Source organism: Anabas testudineus, chromosome 18 (assembly GCF_900324465.2).
Source record: "Anabas testudineus chromosome 18, fAnaTes1.2, whole genome shotgun sequence".
NCBI lineage: Eukaryota > Metazoa > Chordata > Actinopteri > Anabantiformes > Anabantidae > Anabas > Anabas testudineus.
The window spans coordinates 4886486-4914381 of NC_046627.1; the positions used below are offsets into that span (position 1 = coordinate 4886486).

The 27896-nt window shown below is 42.1% G+C and overlaps 2 protein-coding genes across 2 annotated transcripts in view; both read left to right on the forward strand.

Moving 5' to 3' along the window:
- The first annotated feature begins 598 nt into the window (after window positions 1-598).
- LOC113155588 (NACHT, LRR and PYD domains-containing protein 12-like) overlaps window positions 599-27896 on the forward strand; it is a 246698-nt gene continuing 219400 nt past the window's right edge. Inside the window, exons 1-3 of the mRNA XM_033326635.1 lie at window positions 599-695; window positions 20127-20258; window positions 20374-20499. Coding sequence (XP_033182526.1) covers window positions 20170-20258; window positions 20374-20499 — 215 coding nt within the window. The 5' untranslated portion in view covers window positions 599-695; window positions 20127-20169. The remainder of the gene's footprint in view (window positions 696-20126; window positions 20259-20373; window positions 20500-27896) is intronic.
- LOC113168168 (junctional adhesion molecule B-like) lies at window positions 23120-27698 on the forward strand. The gene is made up of 2 exons (XM_026369185.2): window positions 23120-25309; window positions 27419-27698. Exons 1-2 carry the CDS (start codon window positions 25249-25251, stop codon window positions 27685-27687), a joined length of 330 nt encoding a protein of 109 aa, XP_026224970.1. The 5' UTR covers window positions 23120-25248; the 3' UTR covers window positions 27688-27698.

A 27896-nucleotide genomic window follows, 5' to 3' on the forward strand; every position in this document is an offset into this window, starting at 1 on the left:
AGAACAATGTTCACAGACCAGAGACCAGCTGATGTGTTCTTATTGTTAATTACAGACTGTTGTTCCTAAATGACTGTGTGCTGATGGAGTTTCATTGTGTTCCTGTATCGATGCCTGTACTTTTGACAGTATGTGAACACCTGTGGGAAATATTTCATGTTAAGTTGATTCTGCTAAATGTGGACCTACCAGTCTTAGAAGCTCATTGGTTCCTTTTCCAGAACCACACAAACCTCGACATGAATATCAGGAATATTCCCACTCCATCATCTTCATCTGTTCAATCTAGTAACAAACCTGAAGGCTTCCCTGTCCTTCACTGACATTTAGAGTTCCATTAGAAAACAGACATGATGACTGCGTTTCATTAGGGTTTGAACCTTATTGTGAAATATTGGAGTCATATGACGCTGAAACCACAAACTCATCATCTCCTGAAGCTTTTTACCAACAAACCAAAGTTTGTGGAAACGGAGCATCAAATAGATTTGATTGATTCTGTATCCGACCTCACAGGATGTGAGGATTTGTTGCTGTCAGCACAAACAGCAGCTTGATGTCCTCACTGCAGCTTCTTGTTTCCGGAACAGTTCCACGATCGAGCCTCGTGGTTCGAGACGGAAGAGTCGGAAAGTTTGGATTCGTTTCCACCAGTAAAACTAGAAACTCTGAATCTTCTCTGCTCATCACTAGAGGTGAGTATCTGCAAACTCCAGCACAAACAGCAGCTTCAATGCTGCTAGAAAAGTTAGAAAGTGTCCGTCTGGTTTTCAGACGAACTTCATCTCAACAGACCTTTAGTTTCACTTCCTGGAACATTTCAGTCAAATGTGTCGTTTCAAACCGTCTTTAATGGACCTAGAGTTAGTGGATGGTCTCTAGTTGAACACAGAGTCGTTGTTACTGTGGAGCTCCACTTACTGAGGACTGAAGGCAGCTTTTCCTGCCTCCATCAGCCTGTGGAGGAGGCGGAGATGAGCCGCTGCTCTCCCGCTGTCTGAGCCACTAAATGCGGTCTGAGCTCGGCCGGACAGCCGCTGGAGAACAGCTCCGACTTTCTCTGTCAGTAGATCCTCAGCTCGTTATCTGTCCTTGTTAATGCCGATTTGATTGTTTCTCGTTGTTTTATTAAACCTAACTCGTAGCTAAAGAGTATTTCGACAAGAACTAGTCCGAGGCAGCTTGAACGTTTCTTGTACTGTTTTACTGGAGAGTCTGAAATCAGAGGATCCTCAGTGAACTGAGGAAATCTCTTCGTGACTTTGGTCTGTGTTCACTCAAACATCAAACCTGTGCTTTTCGTCTTTGGAGCAATGTTTACGTGATTAAATGCTAACTACATAAATATTCTGTCGCACTTCATCACAATAACATAAATTAAAAAACAATGGTTTGTTCGGGATTCGAACCCGCTTCTTATTGTAGGAAAAAGTTCAGGGTCAGAGGTGAAAACCACTGATCCAGCAGATGTTCAGCACTTGTTGTCTGTTTGTCCATGTTCAACCTCCACAGCATCAGACACACGTCTCTCTGAACAGCAGCAGCAGACACATCAACTTGTGACCACCGTGTCTGTGGATTCACAACTTCAGCTTCTAATAATGTCTCTGTTCAACACTGACAGTGTTTCTCCCTCAGGGTTGGTCTGCTGGTCACTACATTAACGAGTCATGTCCAGGAAATACAATAAATAAATCTTAAACGTTGTTCGTAGTTTCCTTGTTGTTTGTTGTTGTTGTTGTTGTTGTGAGGTCTGTTGTAATCAGGAACTCTTCTTGAATATTTCACCGCTCTGTGTGACAGAATATTTGTGTAGTTAGCATTTATTTATTCACGTAAACATTGCCCCAAAGTCGAAACGCACAGGTTTGATGTTTGAGTGATCACAGACCAAAGTCATGAAGAGATTTCCTCAGTTCACTGAGGATCCTCTGATTTCAGACTCTCCAGTAAAACAGAACAAGGAACGTTCAAGCTGCCTCGGACTAGTTCTTGTCGAAATACTCTTTAGCTACGAATTAGGTTTAATAAAACAACGAGAAACAATCAACTCGGCATCGACAAGGACAGATAACGAGCTCTCTTCCTGTTTCCAACAGCAACAGGCGACGCATTCGGAAGTTGGTCACCAGTTAACGTGGTCACTGGTAAATCTGGAAACCGGACAGCCACTGGAGAACAGCTCCTACTTTCTCTGTCTGTAGATCCTCACTACAGGACTCATGGGGTTTAATAATGTTTAGGTATTATAGAATAAAAAGAATTTGACAACGACAAACACTTGGTCACAAAGACTGATTTAGTGTTTCAATAAATTAAAAAGAGAATTGATCCAGTATCAGCAGTGTGACCCCCCACCTCCTCACAAATCTCAATTTAACCCTTGATATAATAAAAACTGCAGTTACTTTCAAAGTTCTTCTTTCACATCACTTCACTGTTTGTGTTCAGTAAAGAAGAAACACGTTTTTGAGCTCACGTCTCTTACTGAACGTCGTCATGCTGCGTTTCACACATGTGGGAACTTGAATGTGGGATTTCATGTTGTTACTGAACTAAGGGCCTGAGTTCCAGGTTTGTACAAGGAAAATCATCTCTGCTGCTGCACTGTAGTTGTTGCTGCTGTGGTTTCCCAAAGAAGATTTTCATGTGTGTTTCTTTTCAAGACTCAAATAAATGAACCCCCCCACCCCCAACCCTTCTGCAAACATGTAAGTTTGGGCATCTAGTGGACTGATAGTAGAAGTAGAGCAGCTGATGGCAGCTTCCTCTGCCTCCCACTGCTGTCTGACTGCATTCAAGTGACACTGATATGAAAGAGGAAAGAAGAGCCAATCAGTGGAGGAGCAGCTGATCTTTGTCCAGGAGAAATGATGGAAAGGAGGATTTCAGTTTTCACTGCACATCAATGATTTGTGTTTCCTCTCCACATGAAGGTAGAAAGTGTATGTGAGCTGATGTGGATGTGGATTCAGCAGCATGGATCAGTGTGAGGACAGAGAGGAGGGAGTCCCTCCCTCTAACACCACTCTGTGTGGGGACCATGAGAGCCAGACCAAAGCTCAGAGGTGAGATGACTGAGACCATCGGACTGATTCTGTCTCCAAGTCTCATCTAGAATTGAATATTTCATCAGGACATTTTTACTATTCTTCTGATTCTATTTTTAATTTATGAAGGAAACTTTGACTGTTCAGGGAGGGGTGGACACCGGAAGTAAGGGAAGCCATCAAGCTGAAGAAGGAGTCTTATCAGGCCTGGTTGGCCTGTGGGACTCCTGATGCAGCTGATGGGTATCGGCAGGCCAAACGTGCCGCAGCCCGCGCGTTCGCAGAGGCAAAAACTCGGACCTGGGAAAAGTTCGGCGAGGCCATGGAGGAGGACTATCGGTCTGCCTCTAGGAAATTCTGGCAAACCGTCCGGCGCCTCAGAAGGGGAAAGCAGTTTCCTGCCAACACTGTTTACAGTGGAGGTGGGGAGTTGCTGACTTCGACTGGGGACGTTGTAGGACGGTGGAAGGAATACTTTGAGGATCTCCTCAACCCCGTCGTCACGCCTTCTGTTGAGGAAGCAGAGGCTGGGGACTCGGAGGTTGATTCGTCCATTTCCCTGGTCGAAGTCACCGAGGTAGTCAGTAAGCTCCTCGGTGGCAAGGCACCAGGGGTGGATGAAATTCGCCCCGAGTACCTTAAGTCTCTGGATGTTGTAGGGCTGTCTTGGTTGACACGCCTTTGCAGCATCGCGTGGAGATCGGGGACAGTACCTCTGGACTGGCAGACCGGGGTGGTGGTTCCTCTTTTTAAAAAGGGGGACCGGAGGGTGTGTTCCAACTATAGGGGGATCACACTCCTCAGCCTCCCTGGGAAAGTCTATTCCAGAGTGCTGGAGAGGAGAGTTAGGCCGCTAGTCGAACCTCGGATCCAGGAGGAACAATGCGGTTTTCGTCCTGGCCGTGGAACACTGGACCAGCTCCATACTCTTGCTAGGGTGCTCGAGGGTTCATGGGAGTTCGCCCATCCAGTCTACATGTGTTTTGTAGACTTGGAGAAGGCGTTTGACCGTGTCCCTCGTGGCATCCTGTGGGGGGTACTCCGGGAATACGGGATTCGGGACCCTTTGTTAAGGGCCATTCGGTCCTTGTATGACCGGAGTAGGAGCTTGGTTCGCATTGCCGGTAGTAAGTCAGACTTGTTCCCGGTGCATGTTGGACTCCGACAGGGCTGCCCTTTGTCACCGATCCTGTTCATTACCTTTATGGACAGGATTTCTAGGCGCAGCCAGGGGTCGGAGGGAATCCGGTTTGGGAATCACAGGATTTCATCTCTGCTTTTTGCAGATGATGTTGTCCTGTTGGCCTCATCAGACCGGGACCTCCAGCAGGCACTGGGGCGGTTTGCAGCCGAGTGTGAAGGGGCTGGGATGAGAATCAGCACCTCCAAGTCCGAGGCCATGGTTCTCAACCGGAAAAAGGTGGCTTGCACCCTCCAGGTTGGGGGGGAGATCCTCCCTCAAGTGGAGGAGTTTAAGTATCTTGGGGTCTTGTTCACGAGTGAGGGAAATAGGGAGCGTGAGAATGACAGACGGATTGGTGCATCGGCAGCAGTAATGCGGTCGGTGTACCGGTCCGTCGTGGTGAAAAAGGAGCTGAGCCGAAAGGCAAAGCTCTCGATTTACCGGTCAGTCTACGTTCCTACCCTCACCTATGGTCATGAGCTTTGGGTCATGACCGAAAGGACAAGGTCGCGGATACAAGCGGCCGAAATGAGTGTCCTCCGCAGAGTGGCTGGGCGCACCCTTAGAGATAGGGTGAGGAGCTCAGTCACCCGGGAGGAGCTCGGAGTAGAGCCGCTGCTCCTCTGCATCGAGAGGGGCCAGTTGAGGTGGCTTGGGCATCTGTTTCGGATGCCCCCGGGACGCCTCGTAGGGGAGGTTTTTCGGTCCTGTCCCACCGGGAGGAGGCCCCGGGGAAGACCCAGGACACGTTGGAGGGACTATGTCTCTCGGCTGGCCTGGGAACGCCTCGGTGTCCCCCCGGAAGAGCTGGAGGAGGTGTCTAGGGAGAGGGAAGTCTGGGCATCTCTGCTTAAGCTGCTCCCCCCGCGACCCGGCCCCGGATAAGCGGAAGAAAATGGATGGATGGATGGATGGACTTTGACTGAATATGTGAGCGTCACCAAAGTTGTTTTTCTATCAGGTCCCATCAAAGACCAGAATCTCCTGGACCAGGACCTGAACCCAGCTGTGTGTCCTTCAAGAGTGACCGGTCAATGTTTCAGCCTGTTAATTTTAAGAAGCAACCTTCATCAGACACAGAGTAAGTTGTGAGTTTAAAATCAGTCTGAACAATATGATGTAAACTTTCTCTGATGATAAATTGTTGTGTTCTTTGGATTTCTGGATATTTCTGATGTGAGTAAGTTGATTTCTGTTTGAACTGTTGATTTGAAGGAGAAGCTTTCTTCACTATTCTTCCATCAAACACTCTGATCATGGATCAAATCTCCATCCAGCCAGTAGCTAAAACACTGATCCTGTAGAGGGTCTCAGGGGGCTGCTCCTCTTCTAATGAAGTGCTGACTTGCAGGCAGACGTCAAAGGAAGCAGCTGAACACCACAAATGTTGAACTCTGATCAAATCTTATTGATTGAAGTTCTCCAAATGAAGATTTTGGTACAAATGTCTTAAAGAATCTTGACTTCTTCATTTCCTGTTGGAAGACTTTAGTTGTAATGTTGTTGAAGTCAGTGTAGAGGACTGTTTGTCCCCAGTGTCAGTACCAGAGCTGACGTTTGAAGATTCATTTAGGATCCACCAACTAATGAATGAATGAAGTTGTTCAAATGTGAATTAGTCAAAGTGAATTGTGTGAGCAGCAGCACTCTGCCTCATACTCACACAGTTCAACATATTCAGACTGGGAGCTGCCCAGTGAGGGAGGCAGAGATATCTGTTGTTCAGAGCTGCTGAGACTAAACCAAAGTGACTGGTGACAGTAAAGCTTCACCACTACAGGGAGTCTCTGATTCACTGTTCGCATCAAATCTCTCTTCATGGACCTTTACCTTGTGTGTGTCTCTGTGTGGACAGACATACTGTGAGCTCATTCTTGATGATTCCTCCACAGAGTGGACCAGGAGAGCTCAGAGGTTCCCAGTGGTCAGTCTGCCCAGCAGCATCCAACACAGCTGGACTCCATATTTCTGGTCTGTACATGTCCAACTACTACTTTTCCATCTGTTGTGTTCCCAATAATTTCCATGCTGCACTTTTTAGACCAGTGGATTGTCAGTCTGTCCAACATGGATCTGATGTTTGGCTCCATGATTTGAGTTGGATTGTGTGATTCATATAGTTTCTGTTCCAGCTGCTGGAGGAGAACATTGTCACTTTTGTGAAAAATGAACTGAAGAAGATCCACAAGGTTCTGAGTCCAGATTACCCACAATGCTTAGAGAGTCAGAGGGAGGATGAGAAGGTGTTGGATGGTGAGGATGAAGAGCAGAGGAGGAGCAGCAGAGAGGCATTTCTGAAGATCACACTGAACTTCCTGAGGAGAATGAAGCAGGAGGAGCTGGCTGACTGTCTGCAGAGCAGTAAGAGGATTTCTCTAAACATTTAACATCATGGACAAATGAGACATTTACTGAGAGCTGAAGATGTGGAGTGTTAATATGTTGAAATGTGAATCATTTAGGGTCATGAAACTGTCAAACTGTGTTTTCATTAGAAATTATATTGATCATGTTTTTGTGGTTTCATTCAGGAACTCCTGCTGCAGTTTGTCAGAGTGAACTTAAATCTAATCTGAAGAAGAAGTTCCAGTGTGTGTTTGAGGGGATTGCTAAAGGAGGAAACCCAACCCTTCTGAACCAGATCTATACAGAGCTCTACATCACAGAGGGAGGGACAGGAGAGGTCTATGAGGATCATGAGGTCAGACACATTGAAACAGCATCCAGGAAACCAGACAGACCAGAAACAACCATCAGACAAGAAGACATCTTTAAAGGCTCACCTGGAAGAGAGGAACCAATCAGAACAGTGATGACAAAGGGAGTGGCTGGCATTGGGAAAACAGTCCTAACACAGAAGTTCACTGTGGACTGGGCTGAAGACAAAGCCAACCAGGACATACAGTTGACATTTCCATTGACTTTCAGAGAGCTGAATGTGCTGAAAGAGAAAAAGTTCAGCTTGGTGGAACTTGTTCATCACTTCTTTACTGAAACCAAAGAAGCAGGAATCTGCAGGTTTGAAGAGTTCCAGGTTGTGTTCATCTTGGACGGTCTGGATGAGTGTCGACTTCCTCTGGACTTCCACAACAATCAGGTCCTCACTGATGTGACAGAGTGCACCTCAGTGGATGTGCTGCTGACAAACCTGATCAGGGGGAACCTGCTTCCCTCTGCTCGCCTCTGGATAACCACACGACCTGCAGCAGCCAATCAGATCCCTCCTCAGTGTGTTGACATGGTGACAGAGGTCAGAGGGTTCACTGACCCACAGAAAGAGGAGTACTTCAGGAAGAGGTTCAGAGATGAGGAGCAGGCCAGAAGAATCATCTCCCACATCAAGACATCACGAAGCCTCCACATCATGTGTCACATCCCAGTCTTCTGCTGGATCACTGCTACAGTTCTGGAGGATGTGTTGAAAACCAGAGAGGGAGGAGAGCTGCCCAAGACCCTGACTGAGATGTACATCCACTTCCTGGTGGTTCAGTCCAAAGTGAAGAACATCAAGTATCATGGAAGAGCTGAGACAGATTCACACTAGAGTCCAGAGAGCAGGAAGGTGATCAAGTCTCTGGGAAAACTGGCTTTTGAGCAGCTACAGAAAGGAAACCTGATCTTCTATGAATCCGACCTGACAGAGTGTGGCATCGATATCAGAGCAGCCTCAGTGTACTCAGGAGTGTTCACACAGATCTTTAAAGAGGAGGACTGTACCAGGACAAGGTGTTCTGCTTCGTCCATCTGAGTGTTCAGGAGTTTCTGGCTGCTCTTCATGTCCATCTGACCTTCATCAAATCTGGAGTCAATCTGCTGTCTGAACAACAGCCACCTTCTCTGAGGTCCAATCTGTTTAGTCCTGAACTAAAACTTCTCCACCAGAGTGCTGTGGACAAGGCCGTACAGAGTCCAAATGGATACCTGGACTTGTTTCTCCGTTTTCTTCTCGGTCTTTCGCTGGAGACCAATCAGACTCTCTTACGAGGTCTGCAGACAAAGACAGGAAGTCGATCACAGACCAATCAGGAAACAGTCCAGTACATCAAGAAGAAGATCAAAGAGACTCCCTCAGCAGAGAAAAGCATCAACTTGTTCCACTGTCTGAATGAACTGAATGATCGTTCCTTAGTGGAGGAGATCCAACTGTACCTGGACTCAGGAAGTATCTCCACATATAAACTCTCTCCTGCTCAGTGGTCAGCTCTGCTCTTCATGTTGGTGTCATCAGGAAAAGAACTGGACGTGTTTGATCCATTTAAATACTCATCAAACTTTTCAGAGAAGGATCTTCTGTTTGTTCTGGGAGTCGTCAAAGTCTCCAAGAAAGTTGTGTAAGTGTAAAGATAGTGGAATTTATTCATCCTTAAATCCACAGCTACTGTATTTCAACAACACAAAATAAATTATTGTTTTTTTGTATTACAACTAACTTCACTATTTTTTTAACAAAAATTTTGTCATGTTATACATCACTGTATTTCAGACTGAGTGGCTGTAATCTCTCAGAGAGAAGCTGTGAAGCTCTGTCATCAGTTCTCAGTTCCCAGTCCTCTAGTCTGAGAGAACTGGACCTGAGTAACAACAACCTGCAGGATTCAGGAGTGAAGCTTCTGTCTGCTGGACTGGTGAATCCACACTGTAAACTGGAAATTCTCAGGTTATTATTAATTATCTTGAGTACATTTTTATGCAGCTGTTTTTCTAAACTCAGAGAAGTCATGATTTTTCCTTTTTTTATTAATGTTGTTATTAAAGGTATAATGGCAAAAAATATTTTATTTTGTGCATAAATTAGTCATCGTATGTGCCCTGATTTTCACAACAACAACCACAATTTTTTTTTTATTCATAATGTTTCTAACTCCATGAAATAAACATAATAAAGACATTGAAGATCTTTATGTTTTTATTGACAAAACATGTACCTCTAAACTACACCTCCATTCTTTATTTCATTTATTCCAGGTTTACCAACACATGACTATAGTTGATGTTGTGTGACCTCAGTGTTTCAGTTACTTTTTCATCCATCACTCTGTATGTTTAATAGTTGTGTTCAATAAAGACATGAAAGATCAGGACTTTTTGTCAACTTAGAAATATTGTGTTTGTTTATATTTGTGACTTTGGTAAAGATCAGATTAAATTTCATGAACAACTGAAGTAAAAAAGGGTTAGGGTTTGAAATTGGAAATAATTCACTTACTTCCTTTTCACTGTATGTAACTAATTTTGCGTAAAATACTAATAGCAGTATGTGATGTTGGTCTGTACAAAAAAACCCAGCACCAAGTCTCCTGTGTGTTGTTTTGTGTGTCTGCAGACTGTCAGGCTGTCTGATCACAGAGCAAGGCTGTGCTTCTCTGGCCTCAGCTCTGAGCTCCAACCCCTCCTATCTGAGAGAGCTGGACCTGAGCTACAATCATCCAGGAGACTCAGGAGTGAAGCTGCTGTCTGCTGGACTGGATGATCCACACTGGAGACTGGACACTCTCAGGTATGGAGAGGCCTGCTGCAGCCACAGACAATGTCTGATGGAGGAGGAAGTAGGGATGTTAATGATTAAGACACTGTTTAGATAACAAACGCCCCTCTTTGCCATGAAAGGAAGAAACATGTGTCAGCATCAGTTTATGTCTCACTGTGGAGTCGTGTTGATGAACACTGCAACAGAAAGTAGTTTTGCGCTGGAAACATTTCCTCTCAGCTGATGACAAATCTTCACTGAAGCACTTTACATTTAGCAAAGAAAAGAGGGGAGCTCCTGTAATTCTGACTTCAGTGTCTCATTCTGACTTTGGGAACAAATCTCCTCATGATGAAATCAGGTGTTACATTAGATTCTGTGAACTGAGCAGGAAATTCATCCACCTTATAGGAAGTGTTTATATCCACAGAATGACAATGGATGAATATCAGAGAATTGAACCAGGTCACAGCATCATGTCTCTGTCTCCTCAAATAGTGATGATTGAAGCATCTTCACCTTCCTAAGATCCTGATCTTGTCATGATGAGATCTTGTGTCTTATATAGGAGACAGTAAATCAGAACTAGAACATGTTCATTTCATCATTACAATCTGTCAAAGAGGAAAAACTCCTTGTTGTTCCCAGTTGAAGAATTAGTTTGTGATTGAATGTTTTTCTCCTCAAACTCCTGTTTTCACTTTCTGTCTCTGGCTGCTCCAACAAATCTGACACCAAATCAGATGAAGCCACAAAGTCTGTGTGTAATGATCAATATCCAGTAACTGGAGGTGAACTAGACTTCCTCTGAACACAGGACAACGTGTGAATCACAGCTGAGATCAGTCCAAAGACATTAGAGAGAGGAAAACACACACACAGAGTCCATGTATGTGGAGTTGAGCCTCTTGGACTTTGCTCTCCAGTTTCCTGCTTCGTGTGGTGTCACATTAGTTTGTCTGGTGACAGAGTGAGACTGAAAGCAGGTGTCTGACACCAAAACTGCTGTGAACTAGAGAATTGAAATCTTTCCATCCCTACATACAAGCCTCCATTAGAACAGAACCAGAACACACTGTGTGTATGAGAGCCATGTAATGTCCATGTGTGCATGCTGAAAGAGAATGTGCTGCTCTGACCCCCCTCCTCCTTTCAGGGTGGAGCCTGGTGGAGTCCGATGGTTGAGACCAGGTCTGAGGAAGTGTAAGTGTGTTTTTAATGAGTCTGATGAAAACAAAGCAGCAACATTCAACCATCTTCAAACTGTCACATCACTCATTCAAATCCCTGATGTCATGAGTCCTCATCAAACTGATGATAGATTAATAACTGCAGCTGGATTGTGTCTTGTTCTCTCCATCAGATTTCTGTCAACTCACCATCGACACAAACACAGTGAACAGAAAACTACGACTGTCTGACGACAACAGGAAGGTGAAACGTATGAAGGAGGATCAGTCATATCCTGATCATCCAGACAGATTTGACCAGTGTCCTCAGCTGCTGTGTAGTAATGTTCTGACTGGTCGCTGTTACTGGGAGGTCGAGTGGAGAGGAGGGGTTGATATATCAGTGAGTTACAGAGGAATCAGAAGAAGAGGAAACAGTGAAGACTTTGTGTTTGGATGGAACGATCAGTCCTGGAGTCTGATCTGCTCTGATGGTGGTTACTCTGTCTGTCACAATAACAGACAAACATCCATCTCCTCCTCCGTCTCTCACAGAGTATCAGTGTATGTGGACTGTCCTGCTGGGACTCTGTCCTTCTTCAGAGTCTCCTTTGACAAACTGATCCACCTCCACACTTTCAACACCACATTCACGGAACCTCTTTATCATGGGTTTAGGTTCTGGTCTTCTGGTTCCTCACTGTCTCTGTGTTCAGTGTAGTACTGAGAGTGTCGTCCTGTCAGAGAAACGTTGTCTCTGTTGAACAGATAGTTCAGTCTCTACATGTCTGTCTCTTTCACTCACACACACGTTTTCAGATTCATGGATTCAATCAGTTTCTTCTTGAACCAGTTCTAAATGATTCCTTGTAAACTTGTTCATCTTCCAGTCCTTTAAAGATGAAGCTCCGATTATTCCACGATCCAGATGTTGAGGACTTGTTCTGAAGTCTTGTTCTGTCTTTTGTGTCTTTCTCTTTTTGATCCACTGACATTATTAGACATCAGTGCTGCTGTTCATAGTGACGTCAGCACAAATGACCCAACACGACCAAAGATTCAAGTCAAACACATCCATGGATTTCATGAAGGAAAGTTTCCTGACTTTTGTTCTCCAATCATCTTTATTTGGAGTTAAATTAGTCCAACTAAACTCAGATCTCCTGAAATGGGGACGATTTAAAGTGACTTGACATTTTAGTGATACTGACCAGGAGTGGACTCACTGTTGTTGTGGACTGTATCTGTAAGTGCTGCTGGTTCATCTACAGCATCCACACACATCTGGAAACACATCTGTGTGTCTGACTTGATCAAACAATGACTCCTGCAGCTGCTGGACCAGAAGCTGAAGTTGGACCTTTCAGAATAAAAGCATGTGTTAGTATCCTGCAGCAGGACATCAGTGTGTTCCTTCAGGCTGCTGTATTGAACCAACACACTGAGCTCAAATTGAGCTTTATTCACTTCAACTTTTTCTTGGTCTCTATGATGGAAAAGTTTCAGTTGAACATTTGGAGCAAAATCCAAAGTGTCCAAGTGGAAGAAGAGTTTTTGTGTTGGTGTTAAAGAAGCTCTGAGAGTGAACCATCAGAAACATGAATGTGTGGTTGTTAGTAAGTAAAGTTCTAGATATCTACCTAACAGAACCTGTCCCATGGACTAACTGTAGTTTGATGATCTGACTTTAGTTTGGATTGTGCTCATGTGTTTCTATATTTCTATGAGATGAGACAGTATTGCTTCTGACAACACTGAAACTAGGAGCTGAATGTTTGAAAATTGATCTGAAAACTGAAAAATATGATTCAGACATTTGAAAATAAACTATTGTTCATGCTTTTATCTTTTCCACCTTCATTATTTCAATAGCCTTTGATTTCTTTTTTCCTACATGGCAGATCTTTTAATTCCATGTGATTTTCAACTAATCTATCTAATATCGTTATCTATCTATCTATTGTAATCTATCTAATATCACAGTGCTGCACCTTACTATCTGAAGTGCATTCCAATAGGGGGTACTCGTCTCAAAGCAGTGAGGGAACCAACAATACTTCTGGAATTTTAGGGACAGATCTCAGGGCACTCTACCAACATGAAAAACAGATGTTGGCATCCATTTAAGAGTCCGCCTTGGGGTGGCTTAAAGGTAACATTGTTGATACTAACTTTTGCGACTTTGTTGATTATTATGTCCATATTAAAAAAAATATAACTCCAAGAAAACAGACCAATAGTACTGAAAAACAACATATTATGAAGAAGGTGGTAAGACAAAAGTGGGAGACAAAAGATACAAAAAAGGGTCAGTGATGGTAGAATGCAGAGAGATGGAGACATATGCTTCCTAGGTTAATGTTTGTTCCATAGCATACAGCTTAAGAAGCTAATGTTTCCAATTGTGTTGCTTGTACAGCATCAAAACCATTCTTGGTCACCTCCCCCTTCAGACTGACCCCTGCCAGTGACCTGGAGGTTCTAAAATGTGTGTTTTCATTATTCACAACCTCTGCAGTTCCACAGAACTAGACTTGTAAAGCTGTCTTTGTCTTAAGCCCACCAGCAAATTTCTCAGTTTCTCCAGCAGCAGAATATTACTCTGCTATTTACACCTGTTTCTTTAGAGAAAGCAAAGGAAGAGACACAGGTAACATAGCATCATGTAATGAAACAATTAACATCACCTCAGTAGATCTCCCCTGTAATTGGTTTGTAAACCAAACAGTTCTCAGGTCAGATGTACGGTGGCTGTGTGGACACAAAAAAACGAAGACCCAAACCCCAAACTGACTGTCAGGGATCTGCTGTTGATGCCGTAGGCACTGGCTCAGTTGCTACAACATCTCAATAACAAGAGCTCTTGAGGGACTAACTGCACTCTCTAGTGAATTAGATGAAAATTCTGGAGTTGATGATCCGCTGACTAAGTGGATTCAGGACTGGTTTGGCAGATAGAGTGGGCTTATTGCTTCTTATTTGGTATCTTTACTTGTGGTGTGTGGATGCTGCTGCATCCCATGTCTCAGGGAGCTCATGCAAAGACTGATTGAAACAGCACTGAACAAAACTAACTGTGTCTATGAGCTTGTTCTACAGACAGAAAACAACTATGATGGGACCAACTCTGTATCTTCAGCCTGTTTGATGCTACCTGGGGGTCTGATGTGTAATGAACAATGATGTCCACACTGAAAGTGGAGAGAAGTGGTGTGGGACTGACGTAGTTACAAAGAAACACAGATCATCCTAATTTATACATTTATTTGTTTTATATCCAGTTCTTCCATCTAATTAAATAATTATATGTTTTATATCTTTGTTGATGATGTTTTATTATAAACTCTTGATTGTAAATAAACAGGAGGGAAATGATAGAAAATGTGGTTGTTATACATTATACAATGCAGCTGCTGTGTTCCTGTGTCACCATAAAAAGATCATGTCAGGAGTCTTAACTAACTGTTGGAAACAGATGAACTGTGGAACCTGCCCTGAATGTGCTTCACCCCCACATACTCCCTAGGAACATACCACCGTTCAATGAAACATATGTTAGTGGAGAAATGTTCATGTATCTTTGTCTTTAAATGTTCTGTACTGATATTAAAGGCCTGTGGGAGACGGACTCTCTGAGCAGCAGCACTTGTATTCCAAAGCTCATTGTGATTGTAACTACTGCTCCCTTACAAACATTAAAATGTTCTTAAAGTTAGATTCTGGTCTCAGTGAACTTTGTGAACAGTGTTGTTTAAAGCACAAAGACCCAAGTTCATATCATGAAGTCATTCCAACATGATGGAACAGCTCAGACCACGTGCTGGAAGAATGAATGACCAAAAAGAGATTACTCCACTGTTGAGGCAGCCTTCTCTGGATCCCTCCCTTGTGGAGAACTACAGACCGGTCTCTTTTCTTTCATTCCTGGCCAAGACTCTGGAATGTGCAGCCTTCAACCAACTTTCCGACTTTCTTTGCCGGAACAATCTCCTCGATGTCAATCAGTCTGGCTTTAAGAGTGGTCACTCCACAGAAACAGCACTTCTGACTGTTGTGGAATCCCTACAGGTGGCTAAAGCTGCAGGTAACTTTTCTGTCCTTATTCTATTAGATCTATCTGCAGCCTTTGACACTGTGAACCATCAGATTCTCATGACTGCACTCTCAGACTTGGGCATCTCTGGATCAGCCCTAGCCCGGCTTCGGTCATACTTGTCTGAACGGACCTTCAAGGTATCCTGGCAGGGGCGTGTTTCCCAATCTCATAACTTCTCCACCGGTGTACCGCAGGGCTCAGTCCTCGGTCCTTTTCTTTTTTCAATCTATACTTCTTCTCTAGGCTCTGTTATCCATTCTCATGGCTTTTCTTATCACTGCTATGAAGATGACACACAGCTCTTCCTGTCTTTTCCACCGGATGACTCAACTGTCTCGTCTCGCATCTCTGCCTGGATGAGAAAAAGACACCTTCAACTTAACATTCACAAAACTGAACTTCTAGTCTTCTCTGCCAGACCTTCAACTCAACACAACATCAGCATTAACATTGGATTGGCGGTGATTGTCCCTACTAAGTCAGCCAGAAACCTGGGGGTCACTAAAAACATTATAAATGAAATAGGAACTTAATTTTCAGGAGATAGAGTTGTACCTACACAAACATATGAACATGTAGCCCCTAGTAGGCTTATGCCCTACTCTGGCTATCTGAAATCTACACTTCTGAACCTGGATGAGTATCCAAGGTATCTGTTCTGTGTTTTATACTGAGTTTTAGCCACAGTGTGATTCAGTTCTGCTCAGTTACTCAGATTCAAGGTTCTCTGTTCATTAATCTCTAGGTTCAGTAAGGAGACTGACAGCAGCAACTCTACACAGAGAGTGAAAAGACCTCCATCCCACTACGAATCCACACATACACTTATAAATGGCAAAAGGAATGTATTTATAAGATGTAACATAAATAACAAAGGTGACAAAACAAACAAAAACTTCCTTTAGATCACTAACTAAAAATCAGATGTTCAACAAAATGATAAGAAAATAATCAACACAACATAAATAAATACAATTCTTGTCAAGTCAACCCAAATATTCAGTTCTTATTGTTCTTTTCTTATGTTCCTTGCTGAATGATGAGAGTGAGTCTCCTCTAATCTGATTCCTACCACTGTCTTGGAATAATGACCTTGGAGTCCTGATGAGAAGACTTCAGCTCCAGGACAGCAGAAGAATTGTCCCTCAAAAAAAATAAAAAATAAAATAAAATAAAATAACCCAGCCTGCACACAAGTGTGCAGAACAATTATCACAGAGTCCAATAACCTTTAAATAAAATACAATACTACAATAAAATATACGTAAAACACAGTGGTCACGTTTCCTTTTCTTTACCAAATTCCCAACAAACGCATCTACTCTAACTATTTTTACATCACATGTAACAATTCTGACACATAAAAGCGATGTTATCTTAAACATGTAGCAGTCACTTAGCTTGTAGGCCTCAATTAGCCAGCAGAACTTAGCGGCTAATGAGTTTATTTAAACAATAAAAACATTTCCTCTAACACAACAATTCTCATCTCCTGACTGGTTTTACTCTGAAATTGATTCGAGGTAACAAAACACACACTTTAACTCTCCTACAATAAAGTTACCTGTGCTAACCAGCTAGTTTGAAGCTAACTCACCTGGATAATCCTCTTAATTGATAAAACGTCCGTCTGGGTTTTTTTTTCTTTTTTTTTTTCTCTCGTCTCTTTCAATTCAGTTTCATTCAGTAACTCTTCTCACTGTCAGCTCCAGCTCTTTTGACTCTAGTGCAGCAAACATCCAGTCAATATGTCCTATATACCTTTTATAACTTTGAACTATGTCTTTTCTTCTCACACACCTGAGTCTGAGTTGTGTGTTCTGTTAGAGTCCTGGGTGGGAGTGTAACAGTCTAAATCTGACCCAGTTAAACAGAAACTGATGAACTGATATAAAATATCATGTTGATACTTGTAGACCTGGGTCCTGTTCTTCATACATGGATTAACAGGTTAGTTGATAATGTTGTTGATGATTTGATATGATCCAGTTTCTTCTCAGGTTCAGTCTGTGTAAAGAAGATGACTTATTGGACCAGGAAGTCCTGTAAGTCAAACTAAACCTCTGTAGAACCTTGATCCAGATCATTATCACATTTCCTGCTCCTGTTTTAAGGAGTTATTGGGCCAAACTAACTCTGACATTTCTTACAGAGTTACTTGAGGCTAGTACTAAGTCATCAATGGTGAGAACGTGATTAGACATAGTGTCTCTGAGATTTTTAGGCCCAAACAGTATAACCTCTGTCTTGTCTGGATTTAGGAGAAGGAAATTGGAGGACATCCAGGCCTTCATGTCTTTTAAAGATGCTTGAAGTTTGACTAATTGATTAGTGTCTTCTTGTTTTATAGATAAATACATCTGAGTATCATCTGCATGGCAATTTATAGTGTTTTCTTAATAATATTGCCTAAAGGGGACATATATAGAGTAAAAAGAATCTGTCCAAGCACAGAACCCTGTGGAATTATTTGCTGTGCATCGAAGACTCATCATTAACGTGTACAAACTGAAATCTATCTGATAGATACGATTTAAACCACTCTAGTGCTGTTCCTTTGATCCCAATGATATGTTCCAGTCTGTGTAATAAAATGTTGTGATCTATAGTGTCGAATGCAGCACTAAGATCTAACATGACGAGTATAGAGAGTAGACCATTGTCTGATGCTAATAGAAGATCATTAGTGACCTTTACCAGTGCTGTTTCTGTACTATGATGTACTCCAAATCCTGACTGGAAATCTTCATACAAGTTATTGCTACGCAGGTGGTCATATAATTGTTTAGAAACTACCTTTTTAAGAATTTTAGAGATAAAGGGCAGATTGGATATTGGTATATAATTCACTAAAACCCCCAGAGTCCAGACTAGGCTTTTTGAGTAGGGGCTTGACTACAGCAACCTTAAAAGCCTGTGGTACGTAGCCTATTTGTAAAGATAGATTGATGTTATGTTATATGGATGTGCTGCTCAAACATCTTTGAGCAGTCTTGTCAGGGGTCTAAGAACATGTTGATCTATGGGGAAAAAACAATTTAAGTAAGAGTGTGGTCTGACGAATCAATCTAGAGCTGTTATATCCATACGCGACCATTCGTGGCGTGTGCAGGGAGTTATGATTTTATTTGTAAAAAAATTCATGAAATCATTGCTGCTGAGAGTTAAGGGGATACTAGGCTGGATAGAGCTATGACTCTTTGTTAGCCTGACTGCAGTGCTGACCCAATCCTGTTTTTGGTGCATGTCATTGTTGCCCCTCTAATACACTTTGTTTTGTTAATTTCATTAACAATAAAGCAGAAGCTGAAACTAATTACACCTCCCCCCTGCTACATCAAAGCAGAGGGGGATGTAATTGACCAGATCAATACCCAAGAAATTTAACGGAGTTAATCCTAAACTCTGATTAAAAAGTGTTTCTTTGTTTTTTTTTAGCAGTGTACATTTACTCCAGTAGTGTACTTCATACTTTGTGGAGGTGTGTATTTGTACTGCTCTACACTGATTCTACTGATAGTTACTTTACAGATGAAGATTTCTAATAAAAATCAAAGAATCAGTTGGTGAAATATGATCCCGTTTTACATTAAAAACATTTAAAACTGGCTCCACCTCAACTACAGATAAAAGCACTACTTCCATATTAATATGTAACATGATCTAATCAATACAATGACAGGATCCATTCTTCAGGAGGAGTATTTGAGGCCACAGATTTATTCAGAATTTCATATATTATATATATAATATTTCAAATGATATTATGACTCATAGAAAAAGTGCAGGACCCTCCAAAAGTACTTTGAGTACTTCTGTGATGATTACTGTTAAAATAGCTATACTGCTGTTTAGAAATACTCTTCTTGTCTCATTCTAATTTAGTTTGTTTCCAGATGTCCAAACGTGGAAACATCATTTTAATGTTCATTTTCATTTTAGCTTCTTTTTACGTCCTACTTAGAGTGCAGTACTTGTACTTTGAACATTACTGAGTATTTCCTTAGTGTAGCATTAATAGTTTTTCCTCAGTTGTGCAACTGCTGTAAGAAACTGATGGTGTGAAGAACAGCTGGCACCTGGTTAGGGTGGTGTGTCTGTCTCTGTGGGTTGTCTCTCAGAACACGGGAGTCAGGTTCACTTTTCCAGGTGTTGATTCATAATCTGACATGGTTGGTATTGGTATTGTTGTGTGTGATAGAACATGAATAATAAAATGCAGAAACAACATGTCTACTAAACAGAGTTATACGTACAAATCTAATTACACCATTAAATATCACTGGCAGCACCTAAACAGACAGTAGTAACAGGTTGGGAATCTTACAATAATAGAATCTGTAAAGGAAAAACAAGCACTACAGTGAAAGACATTACTTTGAGTGGATCTGATGAACAATAATGGTTAACTAAGGAAATCTAACACGGTCTTAACCTGCACTCTACGATGTTACAACATATAATACACATAATAGTCACAGCTCAACGTAAAACTATCAGACAAACCATAAAGACAGGACCTGATTTACACAAACCTGACGTTAAACTATTAAAAACTATCTTTCATTGTATTAGGTTATTGGACATGTTATAGTCTTAATTAGTAATTAATCTGGCACGTTATTAAACACATAAGTACTAAGTAGGTTATAATCCACAAACCTCTGAACCCACACAGCTGAATTGATTTCACCAGCTGCCTTTTCTATGATATTTTCACTTCACTAGCAGAGTGAAAGAGAGCTCCTGATGTAGTTCAATTTGAGCTGAACTAACTTCAGTTCAGTTGTTGCGAAATAATCGGATGTAGTTTGTTGGATCAAGTCATTTTCTGAAGAGAGAGAGATTGTGTCTGATCAAATCAGTGGATCTCAGTCCTTCTGTGTGTCAGTGAGTGTAAATGTTGGTCCATCATCCTGTGTGTGCTGGGCTGCAGCTTCATGCCTCCATCTAGTGGACTGATAGTAGAAGTAGAGCAGCTGATGGCAGCTTCCTCTGCCTCCCTCTGCTGTCTGACTGCATTCAAGTGACACTGATATGAAAGAGGAAAGAAGAGCCAATCAGTGGAGGAGCAGCTGATCTTTGTCCAGGAGAAATGATGGAAAGGAGGATTTCAGTTTTCACTGCACATCAATGATTTGTGTTTCCTCTCCACATGAAGGTAGAAAGTGTGTGTGAGCTGATGTGGATGTGGATTCAGCAGCATGGATCAGTGTGAGGACAGAGAGGAGGGAGTCCCTCCCTCTAAAACCACTCTGTGTGGGGACCATGAGAGCCAGACCAAAGCTCAGAGGTGAGATGAGGATCTCTAACTGTCCATGACTCTTCTCCATGTCAGAGTTCAGCACCAACAATCACTGCTCCATCATTATTAACACTAAAAGCTCTGTGTGTGTGTTGTGTTGCAGACTAAAGCAGCAGAGACCAGACTCTGCAGGACCTGGACCTGAACTCAGCTGTTTATCTATGAAGAGTGACTGGTCAGTTGATCGCCCAATTGATTTTAAAGGACAACAACCCTCTGCTGTTCCCAGGTGAGCTGTAAATAACATGACAGTGTCAGTGACTGATGTTTCAACAGTTGTTTCTCCAGAGAAGTTTGATTCAACGTGTTTTTGATCATTTCTGTTGTTCTATCTGGAAACTGAGCAGTTGAACCAGTTCTGAACTGTGACCTCTGCTTCATAGTTTCTCTCCTCTCTCTGACTGTTGGATCCTCTGTTGTTGTCTGAAGACTGTTTGGGTGGCAACCAGTGGTTTTCCTGATGCTAACAGATGCTAACAACTTAACCAGTGCTAACACTGGTCACACTGAGCTGGCTACTTGTCAAGTACTTCTTAATGGACAAAACCCCAGAGAGCCAGAATCCACAAAAAGCGTATTTATTGTTCTCTACGTTACCTTATTTACTGTATATGCAGAACATATCTTTTGTCTGTTTATCAGGTTGTTTCTTTACAGTTTTTCATCACAGCATGGTTCAAATTGTGTGTTTAGAATTAATGTTAAAATTACAGATGAACTATCACAAGGCCCAATGGTTTCTCAAATTTAAATTGACACTGCAAATCAACTGCACCAAAGTCTTAGAAATTAACTTCTAATGAAATAAGCAATAAAGAAGACATTTAGCAAAGCTTAGGAATTGCAGGAAATGCCACAGAGTAAACTGAAAGTTATTGAAGCTGAACAGAAAAAAAATGACTCAACATTCCAAACATCAGTGTCAGGGAAAATAATTTGAATCAGTTTTATTACCAGGACCTTGTGTGTGTCTCTGTGTGGACAGACATACTGTGAGCTCATTCCTGATGATTCCTCCACAGAGTGGACCAGGAGAGCTCAGAGGTTCCCAGTGGTCAGTCTGCCCAGCAGCATCCAACACAGCTGGACTCCATATTTCTGGTCTGTACATGTCCAACTACTACTTTTCCATCTGTTGTGTTCCCAATAATCTCCATGCTGCACTTTTTAGACCAGTGGATTGTCAGTCTGTCCAACATGGAACTGAATGGAACTGAATGTTCATTCAGTAACAAGAGTTACTGAATGAACATGGAACGAGCTGAAGAAGATTCAGAAGGTTCTGAGTCCAGATTACCCACAATGCTCAGAGAGTCAGAAGGAAGACGAGGAGGTGTTGGTTGGTGAGGATGAAGAGCAGAGGAGGATCAGCAGAGAGGCATTTGTGAAGATCACACTGAACTTCCTGAGGAGAATGAAGCAGGAGGAGCTGGCTGACTGTCTGCAGAGCAGTAAGAGGATTTCTCTAAACATTTAACATCATGGACAAATGAGATGTTTACTGAGAGCTGAAGATGTGGAGTGTTAATATGTTGAAATGTGAATCATTTAGGGTCATGAAACTGTCAAACTGTGTTTTCATTAGAAGTTATATTGATCATGTTTTTGTGGTTTCATTCAGGAACTTCAGCTGCAGTTTGTCAGCGTGAACTTAAATCTAATCTGAAGAAGAAGTTCCAGTGTGTGTTTGAGGGGATTGCTAAAGCAGGAAACCCAACCCTTCTGAACCAGATCTACACAGAGCTCTACATCACAGAGGGAGGGACTGGAGAGGTCAATGATGAACATGAGGTCAGACAGATTGAAACAGCATCCAGGAAACTAAACAGAACAGAAACAACCATCAGACAAGAAGACATCTTTAAAGGCTCACCTGGAAGAGAGGAACCAATCAGAACAGTGATGACAAAGGGAGTGGCTGGCATTGGGAAAACAGTCTTAACACAGAAGTTCACTCTGGACTGGGCTGAAGACAAAGCCAACCAGGACATACAGTTCACATTTCCATTGACTTTCAGAGAGCTGAATGTGCTGAAAGAGAAAAAGTTCAGCTTGGTGGAACTTGTTCATCACTTCTTTACTGAAACCAAAGAAGCAGGAATCTGCAGGTTTGAAGAGTTCCAGGTTGTGTTCATCTTGGACGGTCTGGATGAGTGTCGACTTCCTCTGGACTTCCACAACAATCAGATCCTGAGTGATGTTACAGAGTCCACCTCAGTGGATGTGCTGCTGACAAACCTGATCAGGGGGAACCTGCTTCCCTCTGCTCGCCTCTGGATCACCACACGACCTGCAGCAGCCAATCAGATCCCTCCTAAGTGTGTTGACATGGTGACAGAGGTCAGAGGGTTCACCGACCCACAGAAGGAGGAGTACTTCAGGAAGAGGTTCAGAGATGAGGAGCAGGGCAGAAGAATCATCTCCCACATCAAGACATCACGAAGCCTCCACATCATGTGTCACATCCCAGTCTTCTGCTGGATCACTGCTACAGTTCTGGAGGATGTGTTGAAAACCAGAGAGGGAGGAGAGCTGCCCAAGACCCTGACTGAGATGTACATCCACTTCCTGGTGGTTCAGTCCAAAGTGAAGAACATCAAGTATGCTGGAGGAGCTGAGACAGATCCACACTGGAGTCCAGAGAGCAGGAAGATGATCAAGTCTCTGGGAAAACTGGCTTTTGAGCAGCTGCAGAAAGGAAACCTGATCTTCTATGAATCAGACCTGACAGAGTGTGGCATCGATATCAGAGCAGCCTCAGTGTACTCAGGAGTGTTCACACAGATCTTTAGAGAGGAGAGAGGACTGTACCAGGACAAGGTGTTCTGCTTCATCCATCTAAGTGTTCAGGAGTTTCTGGCTGCTCTTCATGTCCATCTGACCTTCATCAACTCTGGAGTCAATCTGCTGTCTGAAGAACAGTCAACTTCTTTGTGGTCCAAACAGTTTAGACCTGAACTAAAACTTCTCCACCAGAGTGCTGTAGACAAGGCCGTACAGCAGACCTGGGCAAATTAAGGCCCGCGGGCCACATCCGGCCCTTTGTACGTCCCTGTCCGGCCCGCGTGAGGCCAATCATAAACACCATAAATTAAACTTTTTTAAAAACTTTTATTTTGAAATTTTATTTTGAAAAGCGTTACGTCGCTACGTAGGCACGTCGTAGACGTAGCACCTTCACTCGCGTATACACGTGTGTGAGTGAAGGTGATGCTGTTCGCCAGGTTATCCCCAAGAAAAGAAAAGTTGATAACGAATGCCGTATTTTCAACAAAACATGGACTTCCAAATATTTCTTTACAGAAATTAAAGGCAAAGCAGTGTGCTTAGTCTGTGGTACACAGGTTGCTGTGTTTAAAGAATATAATTTGAATCGCCACTACACCACCAAGCATGAAGATAAATACAGAAATCTGTCTGGTGAAGAGCGTGCAAGGGAGTCTGATGCATTGCTTGCAAAACTACAAACCCAACAAGGATTTTTCACTAAACTTCACACTCCCAGAGATGCAGCCGTCAGGACAAGTTATGTCATTTCTCACAAAATCGCCAGAAAAAGTAAGGCGTTTTCCGACGGAGAGTTTATTAAGACTCTGCTGCGCTGATGTGCCCAGAGAAAGAAGGCGCATTTGAGAACGTTTCCCTCTCCCGACGCACTGTAACGAGGCTTTGTTGGAGGAAACTGAGGCTGAACATGGTGACATAAGCTATCACTGCACTGTTAGGTGGCTCAGCCTTGGCAAGGTTCTGAAAAGTGTCTGGGACCTGAGAGACCAGATTCAGGAGTTCTGTATTCAGAAAGGTCATGACATCCCAGAACTTTCAGATAACAACTGGTTGGCAGACCTCGGATTCGCTGTGGATGTGACTGCACTAATGAACGAACTAAATGTCAAAATGCAGAGCAAGGGCCTTTTTGTGCATGAGATGTACAGTGCAGTGAAGGCTTTCATGAGAAAACTGCAGCTTCTCTCAAGCCAAGTGAAGGACAACATTCTGACCCACTTGCCAACACTTAAGGAAGCCAAAAGATCAGGTGATCACCTCCAAAAGTACTCAACCATGTTAGAAGCATTGCATGCAGAGTTTTCAAGGCGATTTCAAGATTTCAAAACTCTTGAGAGTGAAATGCACATGGTTTCTTCTCCCTTCAACTGCAGTGTGGATGATGCACCAAGTGAAGTTCAGATGGAACTCATTGATCTGCAGTCTGACGCACATCTGGCAGATCACTTCAAGTCAGTCTCACTGCTGGACTTTTACTCCGCCCTCAAAGAGGAGAACTTTCCACACCTGAGGAGGCATGCTCAGAGGATCCTAGTCCTCTTTGGATCTACCTATCAATGTGAACAGACATTCTCAGTTATGAAGTTCAACAAATCCAAACACAGATCCTCTATGACTGATGACCACCTCTCAGCTGTCCTTCGCATAGCCACTTCAGACATTCCGCCAGATTTCAATGCCCTTGTTCAAGCCCAGAACAGACTGGATTATTCTCACTGAAGAGGTAACATGAGGTGGAAAGCATTACAAGTTATTGTTTGTGGAGATTAACAAGTTAAAAAATAAATTGCACTGGTTCAATAATTGTTTTTCTTATTTAACCAATAGACCACAGTTTCACATAACCTAATATACATATTTACAGAGTGCTTTATTCTTCTGATTATCAGTACCAGGTATTCAAAATATTTAATTTAAGTATTTTACAATGAAAGAAAGTTGGTGGCCCTCTGACACAATTCAGGCTTCTCATGCGGCCCCTGATAAAAATTAATTGCCCACCCCTGGCCTACAGTGTCTGCAGCCAACAGCTGATCTCTGACGTCAGAGGGGCGAGACCAGATCCGGTCTCCCTTCAGACCAAATCCTCTGCAGAGTTGTGGATGTTTCTCTTCTTCTTCCATCTGTGCTGTCAAACAGTTTGTTCTGTTTGATAATGTGAACAGAATAATTCAGTAGTTTCTACTTGACCATGTTTCCAGCTGTTCTCTGCTGCTCTGTGCTGCTGACTGTGTTGTTTCTTCAGTCTAACGGTGAGTTGAAACTTATGTTTTATCATAAACACTGTGTTTTCATGCAGTAAGTCGTTTTTAGTTTTAGTTTTTTTAGGTGAACTCTGACTGTTCAGCTCCACAAACAGAGTTCACTTTAACTGTGTCAGTTTATGTTGTTGTTCTGCAGCTCAGAGCAGGTTGTTACTTCCTTACTGTTGTAGTAGAAATGTTACATTCATCTGTTTAGAGATCAGTACAGACTCTGTCCACTGTTTAACATCCTCTAATATTCTCTTTGTTTAACATCTTGTTTTAGATCCTGTTGCAGCTGTGTTCACATCAGACTGCTCTGATGTTCAGCTGAGTTTAGCTGAAACAAACAAATGAATGTATGAAACACTTTTACTTAACTTGTTTCAGAAAATCGACTGACTATCAAACAGAGTGTAAAACACTGTATTACAAGAAAAATAGTTTTTTTTATAAATGTTATTAATTCAGAGAAATCAACCAAACACTGGTCACATTTTTAGGACAGACACCAGGGAAACAGCAGCGTCCGTCCTACAACACTTATATAACTGAACCTGTTTCACTTCTTTTTATTTTCACATCACCCAGAGACCACAGCACGATATTAACTGAAGCTGAGTGTGGATGGTGGAAACTGTGTCTTCAGAATAAATTCAACATTGTGGTTTGTTGACGTGGACGATCAGCTATTACAAAGTTTTTCTTTTGCTCTTTGGATGAGTAGTGAATCAAATAGGAAAGAGTCCAGGTACCAGAATCTACATAGTTAAGTTGAACAGTCAGTCTCTGTGGTGTCTTTAACAGACAGGTCTGATGTTAACTCCTACATGTGTAAGACCTGGAAGTTCTAGTGACCTGTTTGACTTTTGTTCTGACACAGTGTCGACGGCACAAAACAGCATTTTACACAGGATGGGTAAAAAGGAAAATGTGCAGGTGTCTTATTGTGACTTTTATATATATATACTTTACCATGAGGACCTACAAAGACAACATGAGAATTATCACAGTTATTAACAACTACTACTACCAACTTCCTTTGATCGCACTTTGTTCTGCATCAGTTCATCTTTTCTTGTAGTTGGAACAGGATTTTGTTTTGTCCATTACCTGTGATTTCATGACACTGAACCAAAAACTATTCTGTGGTGTGAACTATACTTCTCTGGCAACAAACACCTTAAACCATTAAAGACTTGTGTCTTTGTTTGGCTGAGAGAAACACTATACGTTGTTCCTGCACCTTACCTTTAAAACTCAGACTGGAACAAAGTTGAACTTTCAGAGCAGTAGTTGACTTGTCTTGTCATTATAGACTCTTCATTCCTGTATATATCAAAACATGCCAATGTGCAAAAACGATTCAGACATTTAAACTGGAATTCATCCAAATTAGAGAGTTGAGTTATAGTTTTTAATCCAGTCTACAGATAAATGATATGTATGTTTTAATTTAAATGAATAAATTATTACTAAATAGTGTCCATTAGAACAACCCAAGATCAAACTCAGGCTTTTTCACTGCTGCTGTTAATCTGCTTTAATGTCTTATTTTTCTACAGCCACTGCTTTAAAATTGTGGCTCTGCTCTCATCAGTTTTCTTCATGAGCCACAATTAAACAAATACTAAACTGACTCATTTATCATCAGTAACGAGACTCTCTAAAAAATTAAGTCTCATTGCGCAGCTGCAGTGGAAATTCTTGAATGTCTTCATTGACTTTGTCATGGACATTTTGAGATGTTCATTTTATTTTAGCTGGTATAATATAATAGTTGAATAAATAAACTGATCAAACAATTTGTTTTGGGTCAGTAGGTAAAAATAAATGGATTTGATTTTAAGTTCCAGTGAACAAACCATCATCAGGCTGAAGCCAAAACAAACACTGAGTGTTGTAGTCAACTATTTCCTACATTGTTAAAAGCAGGAACTCAAAAGATCCAGGAAATACCATAGAAAACAATTGGCGGATGACAGAAGAATTATTTCACTGGTGAAGGAAAAAATCCTTTACAAAAGCTGATGAAACAACACTTTACTAATTCTTTGGCCATTAGAACTGTTCTCATTCCCAATTAGATTAATCTTTCTGTTCTTGATTCTTTGTCAGGTCAGCAGATCATCACAGCTCGTCTTGGACTGAATGTCATTCTGCCTTGTCGAACTTCCAGCAGCGCCGTCAGCAGACCTGACCTGGAGCTAGAATACGTGTTCTTCTACAGGAACAAACAGTCAGATAAAACCTATCTGTCTTTTAAGGACCGTGTGGAGCTGGTGAACAGTCAGATAAAGGATGGTAACCTGTCTTTAATCCTGAAGAACGTGACTAGAAGTGATGCTGGAACGTACGAGTGCAGAGTTCATCAGGACACAACATGAAAGAAAAGAGTTGTTATTAAGTCTGGACCCATCAGTATTCTTATTAGTTGTTATCAGTCTGTAGTCCAGGTGTCATGACTCAACTTCCAGATAACTTCACCTGGATGACTGAGAATCTTCACCAACATATCTACCTTGTTGTGTTTAAGAGGTTGCAGTATTTGTACAGGAGCTATAAGCTGACATGAGTTTGTAAAAAGAGAAAATAG

Bases quoted from the DNA above. Each gene is read 5' to 3' on its own strand.
- LOC113168168 (XM_026369185.2), top strand. From the start codon at position 25,249: ATGTTTCCAGCTGTTCTCTGCTGCTCTGTGCTGCTGACTGTGTTGTTT. The intron at 25,310-27,418 runs GTGAGTTGAAAC...ATTCTTTGTCAG, and splicing joins GTTGTTTCTTCAGTCTAACG to GTCAGCAGATCATCACAGCT.